General features: G+C 37.1%; 1 protein-coding gene across 20 annotated transcripts in view; it reads left to right on the forward strand.

Moving 5' to 3' along the window:
* ldb3a (LIM domain binding 3a) overlaps positions 1–22,822 on the forward strand; it is a 57,400-nt gene that overhangs the window by 21,114 nt on the left and 13,464 nt on the right. For 9 of the 20 annotated variants that reach the window (XM_049481125.1, XM_049481129.1, XM_049481131.1 and 6 more), the window contains exons 3-9: positions 1,360–1,511; positions 7,791–7,866; positions 12,346–12,368; positions 13,918–14,121; positions 15,550–15,579; positions 16,408–16,577; positions 17,550–17,586. In XM_049481125.1, the coding sequence (XP_049337082.1) occupies positions 1,360–1,511; positions 7,791–7,866; positions 12,346–12,368; positions 13,918–14,121; positions 15,550–15,579; positions 16,408–16,577; positions 17,550–17,586 (692 nt within the window). Of the gene's footprint in view, positions 1–1,359; positions 1,512–7,790; positions 7,867–8,322; positions 8,565–12,345; positions 12,369–13,917; positions 14,122–15,549; positions 15,580–16,407; positions 16,578–17,549; positions 17,587–18,106; positions 18,509–22,822 lie in introns of those variants that run through there. The other 11 variants (XM_049481134.1, XM_049481142.1, XM_049481139.1 and 8 more) reach the window with 8 other exon arrangements.

Here is a 22,822-nt window from a genome sequence, read left to right on the forward strand (position 1 = left end):
AGTACATCACCTTTCTTGCATTCCTCAGATAACATAACAAATATTCTTTTTGCCTAATTGTTTTGAGAGATTAAACCAAAACATAAAGAAGACTGGGACACTGAAAATATGTAACCTGGATGAATAATATGTACAGAATTAACACATGATGTAAATGTTATATGTTATAAATATTATGAGGTTAAAGAAACCAGATCCATGTACTGATTGTACTAATGGATTGTGGTTACAGCCTCAGTTTGAACAAGCTTAAACAGTGCAGTCCTTGACCATGTATTACAGCTTCTGTGTCCACACAGCTATGGGTACATATATACTTTGTTTTCTACAGACATGTTCACATGTATACTTCTTGTATAATTGGCTTAAAACAAATGATTTGTCTAAAACTTAAACCTTAGATCAATCAATTAATCAATCAAACTTTATTTTGACTTGAAAGTACAATGAGGGCAACCCTTATTTTCAATGTAGGCAAGCATTTACAAAAACATATTTATTTAATCATATAATAAGTAAAATTAAAATAACTGTGAATAAAGATAATAGATAAAAAAGATTAAAACAAATATATAAAAGATTAGATTAAAACAAAACTTGAGGTTTATTTAATAAGAAATTATAATAAAAATAAGATAAGAGATATATAAAATAAAAAACAGTACAATTTTGATTAAAACAATTGTACATATCATAAAAATAATAAAAAAAATAATATTAATAATCAAACAAATAAATTAAAATAAGTGAAAATGTAATAATACAAAGCTATTAAAATAAAATAATAAAAAAACTAAAAACAAATAGCTAAGAATAAATAAGATTAAGTACAACAGGTACAGGCTGTTTGAATGTGGTTATATATTAAAAGTTTAAAATGACAAAAATTATACAAATCAATTTTAGTTTTGCTGTTACAATAGTGAGTTTTTTCCCCACTGTTGTGTAGCAATGGGTGGCCACCTTACAAAAGTTGACACTCCCACTGAAAATCGTCGGAATAGCTGTCCACACATCACTTAGCCTCCCCTCTGTGCTTTTCAAATGTTCTAAATGGCCAGGAGACCCTCTGATATTCAGGGTAATTTAATTTTTTAAATGTTCACTTCAGACGTGTAATAGTGCTGTGGGTACATTAAATTAACATTTAAAGAAAGAATGCTTTAACCCCTAATAAGTACAATATCCAGTTCAACTCAGTTTTGGCATTTGGTGTAAAACAGGTGTAAAATTGATATGTGCACTGTAACAAAGGCAAATATATCCTCCATTCTTTAATAAACTACAGGTTTCATCAGTCTGAGCTGATGTCATGGTATGTAAATGTTTTGCTTATTTGTTTGTATTGTCCATCCACAGATCACACCTGGGAGCAAAGCAGCTGCAGGTAACCTGGTACAGGGTGACATCATTGTGGCCATTGATGGAGTCAGCACAGATGGGATGACTCACCTTGAGGCCCAGAACAAAATTAAAAGTGCCAACTTCAACCTGGCCCTCACCATGACAAGGTACAGTGTGTGTGTGTGTGTGTGGGTGTGTGTGTGGGTGTGTGTATGTTTGGGAGAAATACAGGTGGTATGCAAGCATCAGCACTTTTGCTGAGAGGTGTGCAGGCATGCTTCTCATATTTTAGAATGGTTTACAAATAATATTAACATTTGATTTAAGTAAATGTAATTTTTTTGTATTTTGGTGTAGCTAATTTGGTAAGCGATTATGATAATAAGTAATTATTAAAGCCAGTAACTCTATTTATGTCTCTATTTATGTACAGTTGAAAAATGAACTTTTGTAATTCCCTAAATGTTTGTATTGATTACTCATAAAATGTGGTCTGAGCACACTGTAAGTCACAATTATAGACAAACACAGTCCAACTAACAGTAATGTTCATGTCCTCTCTAAAGCACATTGGTTAAACATCCACAAGGCAGGCTAAAAAAATAACATTTGAATGCATTAACCTGTAGATTAGCTCTTGGAGAAGACAACAACACAGAGGTCCATATACAGCTCTGGAAACAATTAAGAGGCCACTTCAGTTTCTGAATCACTTTCTCTGATTTTGCTATTAATAGCTATATGTTTGAGTAAAATGAACATTGATGTTTTATTCTATAAACTACGGACAACATTTTTTCCAAATTCCAAATGAAAATATTGTAATTTAGAGCATTTATTTGCAGAAAATGCGAAAAGGCTAAAATAACTAAAAAGATGCAGAGCTTTCAGACCTCAAATAATGCAAAGAAAACAAGTTCATATTCATAAAGTTTTAAAAGTTCAGAAATCGATGTTTGGTGAAATAACCCTTTTTTTTGCACAGTTTTATGCATCTTGGCATGTTCTCCTCCACCAGTCTTACACACTGCTTTTGGATAACCTTATGCCACTCCTGGTGCCAAAATTCAAGCAGTTCAGCTTAGTTTGATGGCTTGTGATCCAGCTTGTGATCCATCTTCCTCTTGATTATATTCCAGAGGTTTTCAATTTGGTAAAATCAGAGAAACTCATAATTTTTAAGTGGCCTCTTATTTTTTTCCAGGGCTGAACTTTTTAAGCTTGTACTTGACAATTGACACTGCACAGTGCAATTCCAGGGTATACTTACTTATTCTTAAAACTGATTGTAAATTATATTTAGGGACTATAGTTCCAAAGACTGAATACATTATATGATTGCATGGGCATTGATACAAAAAAAAACATAGTATATGATTTGATATGATGTGGCTTTTTTTTATCTTACTTCATTTTGTAAATGTGTCAAATATTATTCAGTTTTTCTGAACAAAGTATATTAAACTTGCTGTAAGAAAGCATAAAAGTGCCAGATATGTATTTTGTATGTATGTGTGCCAGTGTGCTACAGTTGGAGTGACACACTCTTAATAAGCCAGTGTCAGTGCTGTTTAGTGTTGTAGTAATAGGAGATCAGACAGGGAGATTAAGTGTTATGTGTCGGGGGGTGATATTAAATGTCATTGTGGTATGCTGACCAGACGAGTGAGGCCTGAACCAGGGAATCTGCTTTCAAACCACCAGGCCTCTCAAGATAACTGATCATGCTATTAGCAGTGACACTTTCTCCAGAGTACTTTTCATTTACTTTGACTGAAACTAATATGAAGCCGCGAACACAACTGTCTGTTTTGATCTTAAGGAAGACTGAGTTAGACTGAGTATAGCATTTTGTGTTTTACATTTGATTTACACTCTCTTTTATTGAGTTAAATCAGCTAGTCTGGTTTTGTAATGCTTTTTCTTGGTCATTAAGAGACAGAGTCAGGAATAAAATGTAAAAGAGAGTATATGCAACTCTAATAAAGTAAGTTTAAATGTATGGATGTAAGGAAATGTTTTGAGGCCTAAGGGTTATGCCAAAATGGTTGTAGACAGTACTAATACATGGATTCTTTAATCATTAAAAAAACTGTTGTTATAAATAACTAATTTTAATACTTTCAAGTTAAGAGTGTCATGTTTGATACATATTTGATGTTTTGAAACCTCTGCAGTATTAGTGTGATGATTGCATTATACATTATACATTCCTGATTCCTGTGTTTGAAATTAATTAAGCAGTTTTTAAAGAAAACACAGTTTTGATTTATTAAATTGGATACAAAATAAAAGTCACATACGCCAAGTGGTATTTCTTTCTCTCTTTTTTTAAATAATTGTTCAGAAGGTCAAATAAACATTTTTTTGGCAAAGAACAACAACAACAAAAAAAAATTATAAAATTAAAAGAAATCCTTATACGGTGTGTGATCTCTTTCGTTGATTATCCAGACACTGTCCAGGCATTATTTATTTCAATCTTTTTAAGTTTACCAGCTCTCCTCAATTTTAGTTCTGTGTTTATTTGGTTTTACAATGTGTAAATGAGCAGATGGAGACTGAGTTTGCTGCTCTGATGTGTATCTTCATGTTCGCAGTAGCTCTTGTATCAGTGGTATTAGCAGTGCTACAGTTGCTCAGGTAAACAGTAAAAGCTGTCATGGCCAGAAAACTCTCAGGAGGACCTAGCAGACAGCTGTTTTTAGAATGAATATATTTGACTTTGCAGAATTGTACTTTTGTACAATTGTACTTTGTATGTCAGTTGTATGCGTTTCATATTTTAGTTGTTCTGAATGGCCAGTTTAGCCAAGTATAACTACCTACAACATTTACTACACTTGTGAAGCTGCTCTGAAGCTCTGACGTTTCTTCCTGCTATATTAACCCCTGACTCCGCCCACCCAGTCTAAGCTTTCTTCCTGGCTTTAATTGCATAATATATTGTGTCATAAATGCCAGCAGCTTTCTGGTGACTCTGAGTTGAATGGAATGGAATGGAATTTATTTTTGTGAGTCTAGAGTATATGTGTGTGCGTCTATGCGTGTTCATGTGTGTACGTGTGGGCTTATGCTGGGGGAAGGTGGTAATATTAGGCAGAGGAAAAGGTCACAAGGTTTTATTCCCCTCATGTTTTCTCTCGGTTGAATAGCCAGACTGCTGGCAGGCAGTGCTTAATGGAACAGATAGGAAATAGAGGCCATGTAAAAAACACAAATCAAATGTGTGAACTTCAAATAATTTTTTAATATTTATATAAAACTTTTATGCATTTAAGTCTCACCTACATTATTTGTAGTTTTTCTCCAACACCTGTTTTGTGAATAAGGGTTTAATGGTGTTAAAGCAGGTGAGCTGCTGATTGATTTAATCAAATCCACAATCGGTCCAGGAGCTTTCAGGAGAAATCTGGAACCAAGCTCTTTAAACTAAATCACAATATCTCAGCTACTTTCTTTAATTTAAAACTAATGCAATGTTATTCTGTATTAAATTTATCTAAATCTGTTTTAATGTGATCTGAATTTTTTTACAGACAGAAACATGAATGAAGGGCCTAGTGTGTATTTGCTCCATGTAACTGGATATTCAAAATAACTTCAAACCTCAAGATCTAAGTGTTCAATGTGATGTGGTGTGGCCAAATCAGTCTCAGATTGACTATAAATCTTAACTCTTCAGTGGGTTATCCTGTAGATCAGTCTGAAGCCTGTCCATCTCCACCACTCCAGATGGTCTCTTCTTTTTCCTGTCATTTGTTAGTTTATGAAGTGTAATTTGTGAACGTGTAAAAGAGTCTCTTTTCTGCTGGGTAGGTCATATTTTGACAGAATGCCGTTTACTTCAGAATTAAATGGGGTGACAACAAGAAGTGACTCACTTATTGTGTCTCAAGGTTCTAACTCTTCACTGACAAATACAAGATACATAACTGTCACTGTCATGCAATTTCCAAAATGGGAGCTTTACATAAGAAGCAAAAAACATAATTTACTTTCAATGGAAGATATTGCACTAAATATTCAGCACCCAAATTTGGTAAAAGTAAGTAAAGGTAAAAGAAAGTAAAAAGCAGAGGTAAAAAGACCAAACCATTGAAGGTTTTTGCATAACATGGCTGATCAGAGGTTTTATTCAAATCTTAACCATTTTGTTGTCATAAATGATTGGCAGCTATGTTTAATATTTAATGACTTTTCCTAGAGTAGCATCTATGTCACATGTGTCAAACACAAGGCCCGCGGGCCAAATGTGGCCCGCCACGTCCTTTTATGTGGCCCGCGAGAGCTTGTAAGATCTTAGTGTCTATAATAAATAGGTAGGAAGCGTGCTTTGACCAAAAACTACATTTCCCACAATTGTCGATTGTATTATCCGCGAAGTTACGGCTTACTGCCACTACACGGCAGTGTAATCATTGATGTGGAAACCGGAGGGAAGGCGTAACTTCGCGGGTGGACTTGAGACATACAAATGTTTATCCCATAATGTCCGTTTAATGACGTTAATAAACATCACTGTGACAGCGCTAGTCACAGTTTCACCGCAGCAAAGGAGGAGGACGTGAATCACTTATCTAACCAGCCTCTACTAATTTCTGCCCCCAATAGCCTTTAATAGTCTTCAGTAGCCTTCAACAGTCTAACCTTGCAGCCGTGGTGTGTCCACTAAACTCCGTAGTTATAAACATGCTGAGGTTAGCAGCGGCTAACTGACCTGTTTATAATGTAATCCGAGCAGTGCCTCCGTGACGCTGCTCTAAACTGCTGCTGTTAGCTGCTTGTGCTGAAAGATGAACTGTAGAGAGCTGTATTATCCGTTTAGTGGGGTTAAACCCTTTTTTATTTTCTACACAGAAGAACTTTAAAAACTGTAAAAACGTTCCAGACTGGCTCAGCTGAGCCCTGTAGCCCGTGGCTGGGTTGCAGCTCTGACTGAGTGACTGGCTTGTGCTGCTGCTGCAGCTCCGACTAGTGGTTGGATGAGGAACTGCTAAATCTGAGGAAATGCTAAATCTGTCATGTTCTTAACAGCTCACAATTTTTGATTTTATATTTATTAAGCTTCTTTTCAGTATCAAACGTTTTGATCAAAGTTAATATAACTTGTATTTTATGTCATTTCTATTCACTTGAATAGTTTGGTTCTTGATTGATGGAGTTTTTGGATTTCATAACATGACAAATTAAAAGGATTTATGTTAATAGAGCAACAAGCAAACATTTTTTTCATGCAACTGTAATATTTGATTGAATTAATAATATATTGAGAGTTATTTAACATTAAGTAGTAATTACATTCATTTTATATTACATTTATAAGTTACATCTGGCCCTCAGAGGACAGCCAATATGCCAATGTGGCCCTCGGCCAAAAAGAGTTTGACACCCCTGATCTATGTTATAGAACCTGAGACATTGCATTTGTTCCCTCTTCTTTGGAAGCTATACACCATCATTGTAAAGTTTAAGAAAGGTGCAATAATGTGTTGTTATTTTGCATACAATGGATATATATATATATATATATATAGGGTGACAGTGATTAACAATTTATGTGATTGATTTATTGATGCACATGTTTTTAACAATCAGTTCACAATCTTTAACCCACTGTTCTCAAACCTGCTCCTGGAGGACCCCCTGCATGCCAAGGAAATGGCCTAATGGTTAATTAGCTGATTAGCAGAATCAGATGAGCTGGGAGCTGAGTAAACACTAAAATGTGCTGAGGAGAGAGACCACTGCTATATACCAAATACTAAAACAAAATAATTATTCAGTACTGAAGAATTAACCTAAAATAAAAGGCAACTGCAGTTCATACATTAATGTGTAATTAATATGCATTGAAATGCATGTAAAGCCTTTTTTCAATAGTAGAGACTGTTGCTCCAACTAAAGCAGGTTACATAAGCAGGTGTCCAAAAACTTTTGTTCTTATAGTGTATGTGATTTTCTTTGGCCTATTCCTTTTTTTAACCTGCTTGGTCTGGCTCAAAGTACTTTCAAATGGAGCTTCTGTGATTAATCAACTGGGACATTTGCAGGATTTAATAGGGTACTCCTTAATGCATTAATACTTTTTATGCAAATGAGGAATAATTTATATGCAGTAGTCATACTGCAGTAAAAAAACATTAAATCCCTTATGTAATTATTTAATTGGAGGTCCATGTAACTGTTTTGATGAATATAATGGGGCTAATTGTATTTAGCTAAGGTTTTTGTAGTAGAATTAATGCATCTTGTGTCACTGAAATAATACTGTTGCTTACTTTAAAACATTCATGGATGTTACATCAAACCCAGGTTCAAATCATAAATGACTGATTAAAGTAGAACTGCATGGTGATACAGCATGATTTATGATGTGATATCCTAACCTAAACCAATACAGCAAACTCTCTTTTTAAGCATGAATGTCCTCTGTTTAATTGTAGGTCAAAGCGACCTGCTCCTGTACCCATGGCCACGCCAAGAATTGACGCTCCAATGCCGGTCATCCCTCACCAGAAGGTATGCCCAGGAAGCCCAAACTGTCAGCACAGCTTAGAAATGAAGCTCTGTGTACCAACCAAAAAAAGAGTTACTTTAATTCAAGCTCAAGTCATGTTCTCTGATCTCCAATCTCCTGTGATGTGATGATGTTCTGTTTATTTTTTGTGGTTTAGTTACAGAGTAGATGTTCCAGGGTGAGCTTTAGCTAAAGTCTTTGCTCTAGGGAGAGGATTATTACTCAGGCTTATCTAGAGGTGTCTCTTTAGGTGGCTGTGAGCTGAGCCTTTGGACATTTGGATTCCTCTCTTCTCAGAGGAACACCCACTTTAGAATGTGGAAAAGAAGGTCCTACAGTGCCCCCTAGTGGATCCAGAGCGATTTGCTCACTGGACTTTTTCCTCTCAGCAGTTTAAACAACATCTAAAACTCTAATTTATTCTCATTTTTCTTTATCCACATTTTTCCTCCTTTAAGGGTCAACCTAATCAGATCAATGGTAGCCTTTATGGCTCTGCTGAGACAAACTCCTACTCCTCCAGCATACAGGATCTCAAGCAGTCCTCTACCTCACCACCTGCTCCGGGGGGCAAATCCACCTCCACCCAAAGGACACAGCAGTATAACTCTCCAATTGGCCTGTACTCAGCCGAGACGCTGAGAGAAATGGCCATGCTGCAGGAGAAAGCTAAAAGCCTGACTTCAGGCGAGCCGCTGTGGTATGTAAGCAGGCACTGAGCCACAGTTAGCAGCCAGGTCAGGTGTGTAAACTCCCTTTTTGGGAATTGTCTTGAGGTAATTTTGAAGTCTTCTAGTAGGAAACCTTTTGAATGAAATCATGATAAAAAAAAAGATCTGATATTCACAAATTATTATCGCAGTAATAAACAGAAGGTGATCAATCATTTATATTGATTTATATTGAGCAAGAGGTTCCACCCCACCTGGCTGCTAAATGGTTGATGATAGAAGGATGACAGCAGTGAAAAGGCAGTTAGTCCCCAGTTATAGCTGTGGTTTCCAAATTGTCTGGACTGTAAATTCTCTGTAAGTCAGTGGTCAAGTATCCACACCCCAGGGTGCCATCTATACTGGAATGTAGGTGCTAAAAACCCAGCAGGCAAACTGGATTGCTGGCAGTAGGTGCACTGATAGCTGCTGTTGTGTAAAACTTGAAATTTGTACATTTGTTAACAAATAGTCACTGTCACACAAAAAAAAAACTTGCAGTAACCATGTCCAGTGGAAGTATGAGTCTTCCTGGGCTCTGAGATGTCAGGGATGGTCTATCACATGGGGCTGTGTCAGTAAACCTCTGTGATGCAGCATTAATACAAAAAAAATTAATGAGATTTTAGAGCAACATAGGCTACCTTAAGGGCAACACGTTTTATAGGAATTTTGCAGCATTTTTAAACAATACAATGCATAACCACATTCTGCATATGTTTACAAAGACATGGCTGCGGAAGAAGAGGGTACTGGTATTAGACTGGCCTGTCTGCAGTCCTCTCCCCAATATGCAGAGAATGTGTGGAGAATTTTAAAACTGAAACATGTAACAATGCAAAAAAAAAACAAAAAACAATGCAACAATGATGACACTACTTTTACAGACATTAAGATGTGGTTGCTGGCTATTGTATGCTAAACCCCATTCTCCACCCCTGTTTTAGACCATTCCAGAATTGTATATCCATCCCAGGTTTTAAATAATGAATTCCTCGTTGTTATTTCATGATTGCTTGGTGATATACAGTAGTATGTCATATATAATGCATTTATTGCAAAGAGAAATCAAAGAAGCTGCTCCAGAATGACTGAATGACATAATCTTTGCACATTGACTTCCATTAAAAGTTTTTTTTCAGGCCATTTTAAATATGCAAGGTTTTTGCCTTGCCTAAACATACCTTTATCTGTAAAAGTGAAAGTAAGTAATGTAATACATAATTTAATACATTTAGCTCCAGCTCCAGTATTTGTGCCTCCGATTTTGGGAACTACTTGGCCGTAAGACAAGTCTGTTAAAGGCAGTGGGGGGCCCTCTGGGGATGTGCAAGAAAGCCAGTTTGCTCTGAGGTTTCCAATGCCCAGCTAACAGCTCTCCATCAAGTAATCTGAGCCAATTTTAACGTTTACACTTTAGATATCCATCTCCAAAGTGTCTAATGATTTTCTTCATAGTGTTTGCTAAATTAAATGAACAGCTTTACATAATTTGCATTGCAGTGTCATTTACAGAAGTGTAAGCATTTCCTATTAGCACAAACATAGCACAGATATCTAGTGTCTTCTAGTGGGGATTCTGCTCTGTGTCGTTACAGCTTTATCATTTTGAAACAGGAAACGGAAGAAAAGGAATCAGTTAGTTGCAGAGGAGGTGATGCTTTCATTCATTCAAAAAGAGTCAGAATGAGAAACATCTCTGCATGTGTTACAGCAGAGTGGGAATCCCATAACCACAAAGTGATTCAGTTTCACTGTTACCTAGAAGACCAGAGGGAGAGTGAAGCACCTGTCGCTGCTGTCTCTATAAAAGGCTGTGGAATGGCAGGGCTCAGGTTTCTAACTATCACATTCCTGACTATCACACCAATATATCTCTGTCCCTCTCACACATGCTTTACAACTCAGCCTCTGGAGTTTTCACTGAGTTAGTAAGGTTTATGTGGCTAAACTCTTTTGTGCCAAGTTTGTGTTATCACATTGGTACTCTATATGCTAGCTATACACCTCTGTTTATTAATATACCAACTTTGACATGTGGGAGCTAAGGGTGTGCAGGTGTATCTCACACTGCATTTATTTCTCTCACTCTTTCTCTTTTCAGTTTCTCGACATTTGGCTTTTATTTTTCATTCAGCATCGTTCTACTGTTCAAAAAGGTGCAGTTACATGTTAAATGTATACTTTGTGGGATTTTATTTATATAATGGTAAAAAATATATTATATAAAAGGCACCAAAATGTTAAGCTCAAGAAATTTCACCATGTGCAATGTTTTGGGACACTTGGGACTTTGGGAGAAGATTGTGTCTTCTACGAGCTTAGGTGTTAAAAATATATTATTCTGCTTTTGTTGGATTAACTTTACAGGCAATGCTTTTTGTAAGATTTTGGAGCATTGCTGTGAGGATTTAGTGTGATTGAAAGATTTTAAGGATTTTGTGGATGAAGATCAGGATGTTGGATACCCACCACCCCACCTCATTCCCAACCTCCCAACTCTTCTCACAATTATTAGAGGAAACACCCTGATTCCAGAGAGCAGAGTTTCAATGCTCCACAGTTCAGTGCTGAGGGGCTTTATTTAAATGGATTGACCACTCATGGTGGATACCGATTGTCCATGCAAACAGAGAAGCAATTTACATCCATGTTCTAAAATCACATTCATTTTCAATGTAGCATGCCCCACATGCATATGCTACAGGTTAGTGCAGCATTCTTTAGCTTCTGTAGGACATAATACGGGAAGATCTATCAGAGTACCACTGGTAATCCCACAACACCAGACACAGCACCTCATCTGGGCCATAGAGTTTGCTAACTAAACCCTAGAGGACTTGTAACATGTGGAATGGCTAGGTGAGTGATGGTACCAATAGTTTCCGCCTGTTGGCCAGTTGTTAACAAGGCACTGTGCAGGCTGGTGGTGATTCCATACTGGTGTAGGCTGTATTTTTTCTGACATGGGTTGGGTCCACTGGTTGGTGTTCGTTAACACATGATTGCCTGCTGTCTGTTATGAATGTTTCACTGCTTGGAGATCATTTACATCTCTTAATGGACTTCATGTACATCCACAATGTGATATTCCTGCAGGATTTGTCGAGAATTGATTTTAGGAGTTTTCTGGAGCGTTACGATGAATGCTGTAGCCTGCACATTTACCCAACATGAGTCTAAACAAGCATTTATGGTGAAGCGGTGGACAGGTCTATTCGCTCCTCTGAACTTTTAACTACAAATACCTAAGGGCCATGGGTGGCATATGCTGTTATTCAGATAATTATTCAGCATGGCTCAACATCTCTCCAGAGGTCTTTCAGCCACGTGCAAAATCTATGCCACATCAAGTTTCTGCAATTAACTGGGCTAGAGGTCATCCTACACCATACTAATCCGTGTTCCATGACTTCTGGCATACCAGTGTATATACATTATCTCTATCTGTTTACAATACTGTTTGCCAAATTAGCCTGGAGGTTTAATTGAAATTTACGGGGCAGTGTTTAGAACCCCTGGGTTGTTAGATTATTGATTACAGAGTTAAGACTTTGAAAACTGTGACTATAAACTATCACTGTTAGGTCACTGAACAGGGCCTCTAACTGAATCATTACTTCATAAACTTTAACCTGAATCCTCACTAGTTTTATAGGCGGGAACACAAGATTTTCGAAGAGTTAAACATCACTGATTGTGAACAGCCAAGTTGTTAACAGCCATTTTTCCTCTCTCTCCTTGTCTCTCTTTTGTTTTCTGTGACCATAGGTTATTACCAACACACCTTCCAAGTTAGTACAATGCCTCTGGGTGCTGTAGTGCTGCAGTGCTGTGTGTGGTTTATATGCATGGTCTTATACTGTGTCTGTTCTGTATTCAGGAGCTTGTTTTTGTACAGTCATTGCACTTGTAGCATTCTGTAGATTAGGATGCATTGAAAATCTGCTGTAATGGGATTAGCCTATCAGTGCTTGATATTGCACGCAGAATTTGACTGGCTTGTGTTGGAATAAGCTTTGTGAGTATGTGTGCTGTGGTGGGGTCAGGAATGATAGGACTGCAGAAGGGTTTGCCTGATGATCTCTGCTGCTGCATGTCTGTCATATTTCAATTTTGCATTCAGAGGATAGGTTGGAGCAAGCATGATGATGGCATACAATGATGGCCTGTGCATGATGTGGTAATGATATTTTTTCTGGTATTTAAAGGAGCTATGTTGTATTCATTAACTTTTATGAATATAAACTACAGAAATCATTTGGGCATGTAATTTATTTGGAGCTAAAGCCCTCATCAGACATGATTAGTTTTACCTGAGCAGGTGGGGTAATGTATTTTACTACTATGACAGGTTTTCACAAGATAAGAAAGTTTTGTGTTAATAACTGAGAAGTGAGTGGCTATTTGATTACGCTCTGCTGTGACCACCAAAAATATATGCTGAAAAACAATCTTATAACACATTAATAATTAATGGAAGTAATAATGAAAGTTTAGCATCTATGCATTAATAACATGTATGTAGGCTATAGGCTATGCTGCCATGGAAGCATACAGCTGTTTTAACCTTTAATGGCTTTTGGCCATATATACTGTGGAGATTTAACAATCATGATTACATTCTGAATGTCCACAATGATATCTTGAATCAATGGAAATTTTGATGTCATTCTGACAATTTAAAATGTAATTAGAGGTATCTAAGTTTATTAATACATTTGGTGCAAAACACAAATGAATGTTCACAAATAAACAGCTTTCCATAATGCTACACAATCTTTTGCCTAAGACTGAGAGATGTGTCACCTCTCTGAGAAGGAATAATGCATTTAAATGCCTATTTTCTTGTCTTTGTACTCCAGAAAAATTATGCATATTCTTTTTTCAACAGTATTTAATGAAATAGTTATCATCATTTTAATTTGTATTGTATTATTATAGCCTGAGATATTCTTTAATTGCTCAATGGCAAATCTTTACTGAAGGTTAATCCCGAACCTCTAAAAATTAACTGACATGTTGCATTCGGATAGTACTAAAATGACTAAAATTAGTATGTCTGGTAATAAGTACTTTACTCTTCCTCAAAAGGTAAAACCTAAATAGGGCTTAAATCTGACTATACACAGTCCTACCACACTTTAATAAGTCCTGTAGTAGCTCCTTTAAATCTTGCATATTTGCCAAAGAAACTTCTGATGCTCTCACTATTGCCTGTCTTATCCTCTAGCCGTCAGTCCGGCAGCACTCCTCTACTTCTCTCGTTTCCCAATTCATCCTCCCTTCCTCTCTCTTTCCCACCACTTCCTCCCCCATATCAAAATAACTCCACTGCCACAGCACTGAGTACATCCCCAGTTTCAACCCCATTGCCCTGAAGGACACTGCCCTTTCTACCAACAAGCCCATAGAGGTGAAGGGGCCTGGAGGCAAGGCCACCATCATCCATGCCCAGTACAACACCCCCATTAGCATGTACTCACAGGATGCCATTATGGATGCCATTGCTGGTCAGTCCCAGGCCAGGGGTTCTGAGCTGTCTGGGTAAGACTGTGTGAATCTCTGTGTCTTTCTCTCCCACTTGCATGAGCCCACCTTACCCACCGCCCCCATGCTAGTGAAGTAGCCATGCTTTATCACGCTGTCGCTGTGTGCTAAAGTTTTTTATCACTACTTCTCATTCAAAACACTGGATCTCCTCACTCCCCAGTCCTTCATTCTCACTGTTCTCGTAGCAGAGGTCTGCAGGGCTAGGTGATCTGTTGTAGAGAAGCTGAAGACACTGAGAAAATGGAATTATATAGGGTGTTGGGTGCTCATGACAGCTGTAAAACTGGAGCACATTGATAGATCAGAAGATAAGATAAGATTGATTGAAATAAGCAGAAATAGGGAACCAAGAGGAAACACACCATCTTCTCTAATACACTTACTAAACCTGGCAATTAATGGGTGAATTTGTTGATTTAATCAAGTATTTTTATATAGAAAAACACAAAACAGCCGAAAAAAAAGAATTCCCTACCACTGCTTTAAAGTCTACTGGAGCACTACTGAGGAGGCGAGTGCATATATTGTAAAGTTTGCCAAAACTCATGAAACAAGAACCTTTTTTTTTTTAGAACTTTGAGAAATCTTGCCAGTTTTAGCCATATGCTTAAGATCCTCTGGCTTCTGGTTTCAGCATAGCTGCTGAGTTGCGGTAAATACTGCCTCATTGTCCTTGGTTCTATTTTTAGGTGCTTCTAGCTGATGAGTCCCGAGTGATCTAAAAGCTTTGTTAGGTTTTTTTTATACTTTCTGGATCCATATGATTATTTATATATACTCTATAAGTACCCTTACTGTAACTTACTGTCAATAAGTCACTTCAGTATCTAGTTACACCAGCTGAATGTATGTCTGATCCTGGCCTGGTTTAAATGTAAACTGCCCTTAACTGATTTTACAGTGTAGTCAAGATTATGAAAGTAATTTTTCCTATTAATGTTGGATAATGGTTCTAATTGGCTGCAGAGATTTACACTAACTAACTTCAATGAATGGTTTAGGATAGATTTACACCATAGCTGTTGCAGCTGGCAACAGGTCAGCTCAGTCAAAAAAAAAAACATTTAATCATGTATTATAGTAATACATTCCTTTATTAGGAGGTATAAAGTATTTTTGATGGTGGATTCCTGGCTGGAGAATTATACTATACAGTTCATTTATCACTCAAGCTACAGTTTATGAATAAGTGTGGCTCTGGGAGGTTGGTAGAACAACATTTAGGGTCCTTTTTGGTGGGAGAGAAACCTTAATATCTGAATTTCCTCCTGTGGGAGGGTTTGTCTACTGTCTATCCATATATATATATAATATCCACTGAATTACACAATCTGATCATTCCCTCTCGTGTTCATCCATGCTTCCCCACCCGCTGCCCCTATCCCTGTCCCTCTGCTGGCCTGGCTGGGTGTCTATTCCCAGCGATGAGGCTGCTTCTGGCTCTCCTCTTTCGTAAGTAGCTCCATTCATTCATTCTCCAGGAGCACAATGTGTGAATAGGCCTTTTCTACCATCCTTGTGCTACTGGTCATGTTTGCTCACCTCCAAACCTGGTCAATTTTTCTTTTATTCCTCTCACTGGTCAAGAAATATCCTGCGTTTGAACGGCTACCAGTCAGTCATCTTTAGCAGTTTGTATCAGTTGTAGCATCAAATAAACGTTATCTGAAAAGAGTCTTAGAGTACTGAAGGAGATCTGTAGAGATGGGCCTTTGGTGAAGTGCTTTAATCTTCTCTTATTTATATGTAGGCTGGTATACTACATAATATATCAGACATTACATTTGGAAACCACAGTATTGCTGTACTCTGTCATCCTGCTGGGCAAGAGATTGCCATAAACTGATGGTTTGTTTTGCATTCTTTGTCAGTAATAAATTAGGCACGCTTCTTCTTTTTAGATACCGACTATTTCCCATGCTTTTCCACGTCTATGTTGTAAGCTTATGCTGAGCATTGCTTCCTCTTTTCCCTGCACATTTTTATTTAAACAATGCACAGTTTATGAAGTGTATGCACAGCAACAACCACTATAAAACCTCAATTATATGGACTCTTAATCAGCACAACTTACTATAACTGTTCCCCAACAATAATCAGTATATCAGTTTCATTTGGCACCTTTATTAAAAATATATATATATATATATATATATATATATATATATATATATATATATATATATATCATAGTATTTAACTCAGTCCAGCAGTACATTTAGCTGGAGCTCTAGCCATGCCCGCTGTGTTTGATGGTTGTGGATCTCTCTGTGGTTGCAGTAATCTCCCAGTTAAAGAGCGTGTTATAGACAGTGCTTCCCCAGTGTATCAGGCCGTGGTCCCCAGTGTGGAAAGAAGTGAACTGGAGCCTGCTGAGTGGGCCAAAAAAGCTGCCCAGCTGCAGTCCAAGTCCTTCCGCATCCTCGCCCACATCACTGGCACTGAATACAGTGAGTGTGCCTTCTGGACTCGCCAAGATTGGATCTCTTTTTCATTTAAATCTCATATCAGGGTATGCTTCACTGATCACAGTCAGGGCCCGTTTTCCAAAAAGAAAAGGTATGTTTAAATCATTTTTGCCTAGATAAGCCATGATAAAAGGTCTACATCTCTTTTTTTATTGTAATTGTCTTTACAAATGTGTTGGAGTAGACACATGGGCAGATATTTGCTTAAAAACTGACCAGTAATGGTCAATTTAGGCCATGTACTTAATGCAAAGCCATGTAACTCAAGATGCTTTGTGGACATGTATTCTAGCCTACAAAGTCCTGCCTTTACAATGTAAACTGCAGAGCTATGCAGACATACTAATGCACAAGCATAAACGCTCATAACAGCATTGGCCACTTGCACAGGCAATGCCGTAGACTTGAAGCCGAAGTAAAAATTGACCTTAATGACTAGAAAGCATGGGCAGCAAAATCTCTATCAAAAGCAAAGCTGAAAACACAGGTCTAGCGCCTCTGCTGGCTGCAGTGGGAGGTGTAGCTTTGCCCATCCTCATATACTTTAATGACAGCTTATGTATTTTCATGCTAATCTATATATCATAAGAATGCAGAAATACTCTAAAAGTGGTTATTGTTTATCAGAACCAGATTCCAACTACTTTAGAACAGACCAGTGTCTGAGGGTGTAAAGCTTGTGAATAAAGTGTGAACATGCCTTTATTTCCAAGTATTTTTTTAACTTAAGCATCAACAGGAATGTACATTAAATAGTGCATTTAAATTAAAGAAATTCTCACACACATGAGGATTTAAACAGACATGTTGGAAGGAAAACACATGACTCTTCAGTGTTGCTACCCTGTTATGAAGCACATATGAGATTACAGGAAGATATTACTGCAAGTCATTGTAACTATGCTGTCTAAAATTCCCTCTCGTTTTTTTTATTCCCTTTTTTCTCCTTTACAGTGCAAGACCCAGATGAGGAAGCTCTTAGAAGATCAAGGTAGGCAGCTAGCAGCAGCACCTGGTGGCCAGTCAGAGACACCATGAATTGGCTGGTTTTGAGAGCCAAATAAAAAAAAAACACCACTTTAAAACATGCAGGGCTGATTCATCACCCAGACCTTTCTAGTCTGATCCCTCTCTGTGCTGAACTTGCGTGTGCCGTTCTCCAGACACAGACAGACACACACGCTCACATACTCCACTATTATTATTCACATTTGCACTGTGGTGTACAGTTCATACACTAAACCTCTGGTGTCATTATTCTTCAATTTACAAATCACACAGCCTCACAAACATCATATAAAACAGATTCTTTATAAAATAGCAGTATCTGTGGATATCGTTCTAGTGTATCTAAAATATGAACATTACAGTATGCTCAGTGCATTTAAACTATTCTCACTAAAATTGAACAGGCGAGTGGAGGTCACAGTCCCTAACTCATTTCTTCCCCCCTTCTCTTCCTGTCTTTTTCTTTCCCTCTGTGTCCCTCTGTATCTGTCTTCACACCACAGGGAAAAGTTTGAGTCGGAAGCTAAAGGCCCTCGTTTTGCTAAATTGAAAAATTGGCACACTGGCCTGTCTGCCCAAATCCTTAACATAACTGGATAAAGAGCTCAGAACAGACAGCAGTAGACAGGTGGCATTGCTCCAGCAAGCAGACAGGCAAAGCATGTTAGAAAGAAGGGCAGATAGAGAAGAAGAGAAGAAGGATAAAGGGAGAGACTGGAATGCTGGCAAGAGACGAATGGTTCATTCAGAACCATCACATGGACAGATTTCTTATTTAAGCTTAATAATCGCTCTGTGGTGTGGTTTGATTGTAGACTATTCTATGGAATGTTGTGGCCACCAAGTCATCTTTACTAATGCTGTTTCTCTTACAAGTCAGTAAATAAAAGCTGTAAATCAGTAGAGATCAGTGTTGGCATTTTGCTTTGTTTGATTGGTGATTGATTGAAATTGAAGTTATTTAGATCTGCAAAAAGAAGCTGGATAATGAGCTGCAGAGGAGCACTGGCTGGATAAAGACAGCATTTGAATTGGTTGGTACCAGGCTGAGTTAGGAAAATTCCCAAATGTATTAACTCTAAACAAAAGTTGCTGTGTTGTCATTTGGCCAGATAAAAGTAGGAGCAGACATTTCGTGTTGCTTTGCTCTGCTAGTTTGGAGAGTCTGACCTGAATACTACATTGTTTGGCTGGTAGTATTGGCTGATGTTGGTGACCCATGGTTTTATAAGTATTAGCAATATTGTCAGTTATTACCGGGATTCGTTCTTGTGATTTTTTTCCCAATATAGTTCTATATTATTATATATATATATTATTGGCGAACCTAAAAATGAAGTACTCTGGCCCTGTGCTAAAATAGTTAAACATTTGACAATCATGTCTGTCAGTAAAACACTTTTCAAAATACAAAATATGAATAATATTGGATAAAATTAGTTTCATATTAATTGGAGATAATGCACTTTTGACTCAGGCTCCACTTCTTTTTTGCAGATCTTAAATAATAGTTGTTTACATTTAAATAAAATATAGAATAAAATAAAAAATATATTATTTAAGTTAAAGTTAATTCAGTTAAATTAAAATACTTTTATTCAGTTAAGAATGTTGATTAACTGAGATATACATTTTTAGATATACAATCTTCTTGTGGTTGGAAGATTACCTTCACTCATTCATGGACTATCATGGACAGTACACGATTCATTAAGTGATTTATCCGAGCCATCAGCATCCGAAGTCCGAGAGAGCACAATTGGCCTTGCTCTATCATGGGTTGGGGAGTTGGCAGTTCCTCCCAAATTACTCAGGGTAATATTAGAAATAAATTATTTTTAAAAGAACAAACTAATGATATGACATTCATATCCATGATGAGTGTTTGAAAGTTTTACACAACTGAAATTGTAATCTCAGGCGTATGGATATATAGATTTGTGTATATATTTGTATAGATTTGTGTATATATTTCTAATATAACACTGTTCTCAGAGTGCACGTAAAGTGTACAGCTTACAAGAAAAATACACATAAAGTAGAAATAGAAACAAAATTCATAATTCTGAAAAACTATTACTACATCTTTTACTACAGTGCTCCTTTAAGGCCAGATAAAGTCACTGTATGGGTGAACTACAAAACTTCCATTAGTTTTTTTCAGGCAGGATTGGCAACATCAGTGTGTTGATGTATATATGTATAGTGGCTGAGAGAACATATGAAGGAGATGAAAGCCCTAAGATCTCTACAGCATTGTCCGTCTGTCCAGCCTTCCAGCATAAGAGATAATAGGGGAAAGAAGGAAATCTGTATGTGTGAGTAAAGACAGTGGGGTGTACACTCCAGGACTGTTTCCTAAGGTAATTCTGCTCGTCTGATTGTCACATAGGGAAGTGGTGTTGGCTGTGCCATGGGTTGTTGTTGGCTGGATTGTTTGGTGTTGGTTAAAGTGGATGCCTTTGCCTAACTGCCTGGCCACCCTCATCTCATTCTACACTGGGCTTTTCCCGCTTCCTCTGACCCTGCCTCTACCCTACCTATGTACAGTGCATGCTGAATACACTGTGTTTTCAAAAGAGTGTTTGTGTCTCCTGATGGCTGGCCCTCCTCTTGCCCTTCACTTCTTCTATTCCATCTTCTATTCCATCCTTATCCAGTCATCTTCATACAAGGCTGCATACTCATCCACTAAGTTTTTTTTTTTTTGTAAAATATATTACATATTTACATTCATCTTTACCCATCATTTACTCACCCATACATTTGCTTTTTAACTAGCATTCTAGCCCAAGACATTACTTCAGACTTACTTCAGTAACATAATGTAACTTTGCTGAACTTCATTTTCTGGCTCTGTGGATCTTCACACTGATGACTTACCATAGGTTGTTCTTAAGGTCAGGGATGTGGGTCATAAATGTTTGTGAATGGTTTATGGCTTAAAATTTTAAAAAGTAGTTTATATTATTTACCAATTTATTTTTTGGTTCTGAAGTCTAAGTAAGTGTGTACGTGTTATTGTGTATGTGTATGCATTCTTTAAAACTAAAATGAATAAAGTTTTTTTTTTTTTTTTCGTAAACCAAGAGAAAGAATCTAGAGAGACCTATATGAAAGATCGATTGGCTTGTATCGGTATTGGCCAATGTTCAGCCAAAACATGTGATCAGCAATCGGACGATTTTTCTGTTATTTAGCCAGGTTAGCCAATTTTGTTGTTGTTTCTTAGTCAATCTCAGTATTTGTAGAATGTGTAAAACTAACGTGCCTTGTGTATTAAGCAAAGTAAAGACTTTTAACACCACTAACTGAATTCCCCAATCGAGATTGCTTCCTTTAGCCTTTACATTGAGTATTTATTAGCACAGCAACACACATGACAACAAATAGATTCAGACCACATTTATACAACACAACAATCTGGAAATCTAAAGGAATTACAAGTTTCAGTGCTGGATAAGTGTTGCAATCAGCGTATGTATATATATATATATATATATATATATATATACACTTATTAGTACAGTACATTACTACAGTTGACTCTCTGTCATGCATTTACATAACTCTGACTAATGGCCCTGTGGTGATTGGCAAAAAGGAGTGGTCATGTCCACAGGATTTAAAATTTGGAAATTTTAGTAATGCTAGTGTTAAAGAGACATATTTATTGTATCTTTGAGAGCATGTCTAGCGGATTTTTCAGTCAGTTTTTGAGGAGGAAGGAAATACTTTCCAAATTTCTGCTTATGCCATGAGTACTAAATTAGTACTTATTTTTTCTGAATAATATATATATATATGTATAGTAATTGTACATTGCTCCATTTTGCTTTGCTGTCTGGTAAATGTTGTTAAATCTGTCGGGCAGGTTGAGGGTATGTTTATTTCATTGAAATAGATTTCCATTATTACATTAGTAGCAGAGACAGTGGTTTTAAACTTAAAAGGATTTTAAAGGTTGTTTGTATCAGCAGATGGCGCTGTGGTGCACAAACTGACTCCATTTGTGTTTATCCCCTTTTAGCCCAATTCGTACCTATAGAAGGCTATTGCATATGCTATTTAATTGGAAATAGTCAGCTACATTTAAGGCTTACTTTTTAATATTTAGATTTCAGTGTTGTACTGACTGGATTTTGCGTAGGCTTTCCAACATTCTCATTGACATTTGCCTGTGTGTGTGTGTCTATGTGTGTGAGTGTACATGTGTACAGTGGCTACAAGAAGGTCTGTCGTTACAGAATAGTTTCAGAGGTTCTTGCCATTTCCCTTATCTACTTCTATTCATTTCCTCAACACTCTTTCAGTCCTTCAGTGTATACCTTCTGCCTCCACTCAACTGTATATAATTTACTCATTTCAGTCATTTGTGTTACATCATTTTTAAATAAAATGTTTTTTACAAAGCATATAGAAATACAATACACACAATACACCACAAAAACAGGAAGAAAAACACCTATACTAATGTCACAACTCACACATACACTGCACTTGATCACAAAAAGTAATCCTATACACAAACACACACACAAAAATGCACTGAGCCGCCTGACAAGTTCACCACAGAGATGAAGTGATGAAGGCTTCATGAACACCAGCAACCACCATCTTCAGAATTCTGATATGTTACCAAATCAGTTTATTTATTGGGATCCTATATAGGAAGATGTGGAAGTTATAAATAAAGTTGGGAATTTGAAGAGGTGGTTGTGTGTGTGTGCATCAGAAGGGGTCAGCCATCAGTCCACCACCAGGCCTGCTGCTGCTGCTAGTTGCCTGCCTCTTATCTTCTCTCCTCTGCCTGGGCAACTTTCAATTCCAGTATATTCTTATCACTTACTAAACATATATGTGCATGTGTCACAGAAGTTTAAGAGATTTTTCGAACCTCACTGTAATCACAGAGAACCTTTTCTCCCACCCCTTCATTCACTGTTGGCCTTTTAGGTCTGTGGGATCTTCATATGAAACCAAACCTGCAATAGAACAAGTCATTTAGAATAATATTATATAGTAGCACTTTATTGTGAGTAAAGGAGGTACAGTGTAGTACAGGGTACATAGGATAGGGTTGGGTTAGTATAGACCCCAAATTGCAGTTTAGTGTAGTATAGGATAAATACAAGAGAATAGAAATCTATTAGGAGTATATGGCAGTATAGGGAATATAAACAAGAATAGAGAGTGTATTCAGTAGTATCTGATAGTAT

The sequence above is a fragment of the Astyanax mexicanus genome, chromosome 7 (genome assembly GCF_023375975.1).
Source record: "Astyanax mexicanus isolate ESR-SI-001 chromosome 7, AstMex3_surface, whole genome shotgun sequence".
In the NCBI taxonomy this organism is placed as follows: Eukaryota; Metazoa; Chordata; class Actinopteri; order Characiformes; family Acestrorhamphidae; genus Astyanax; species Astyanax mexicanus.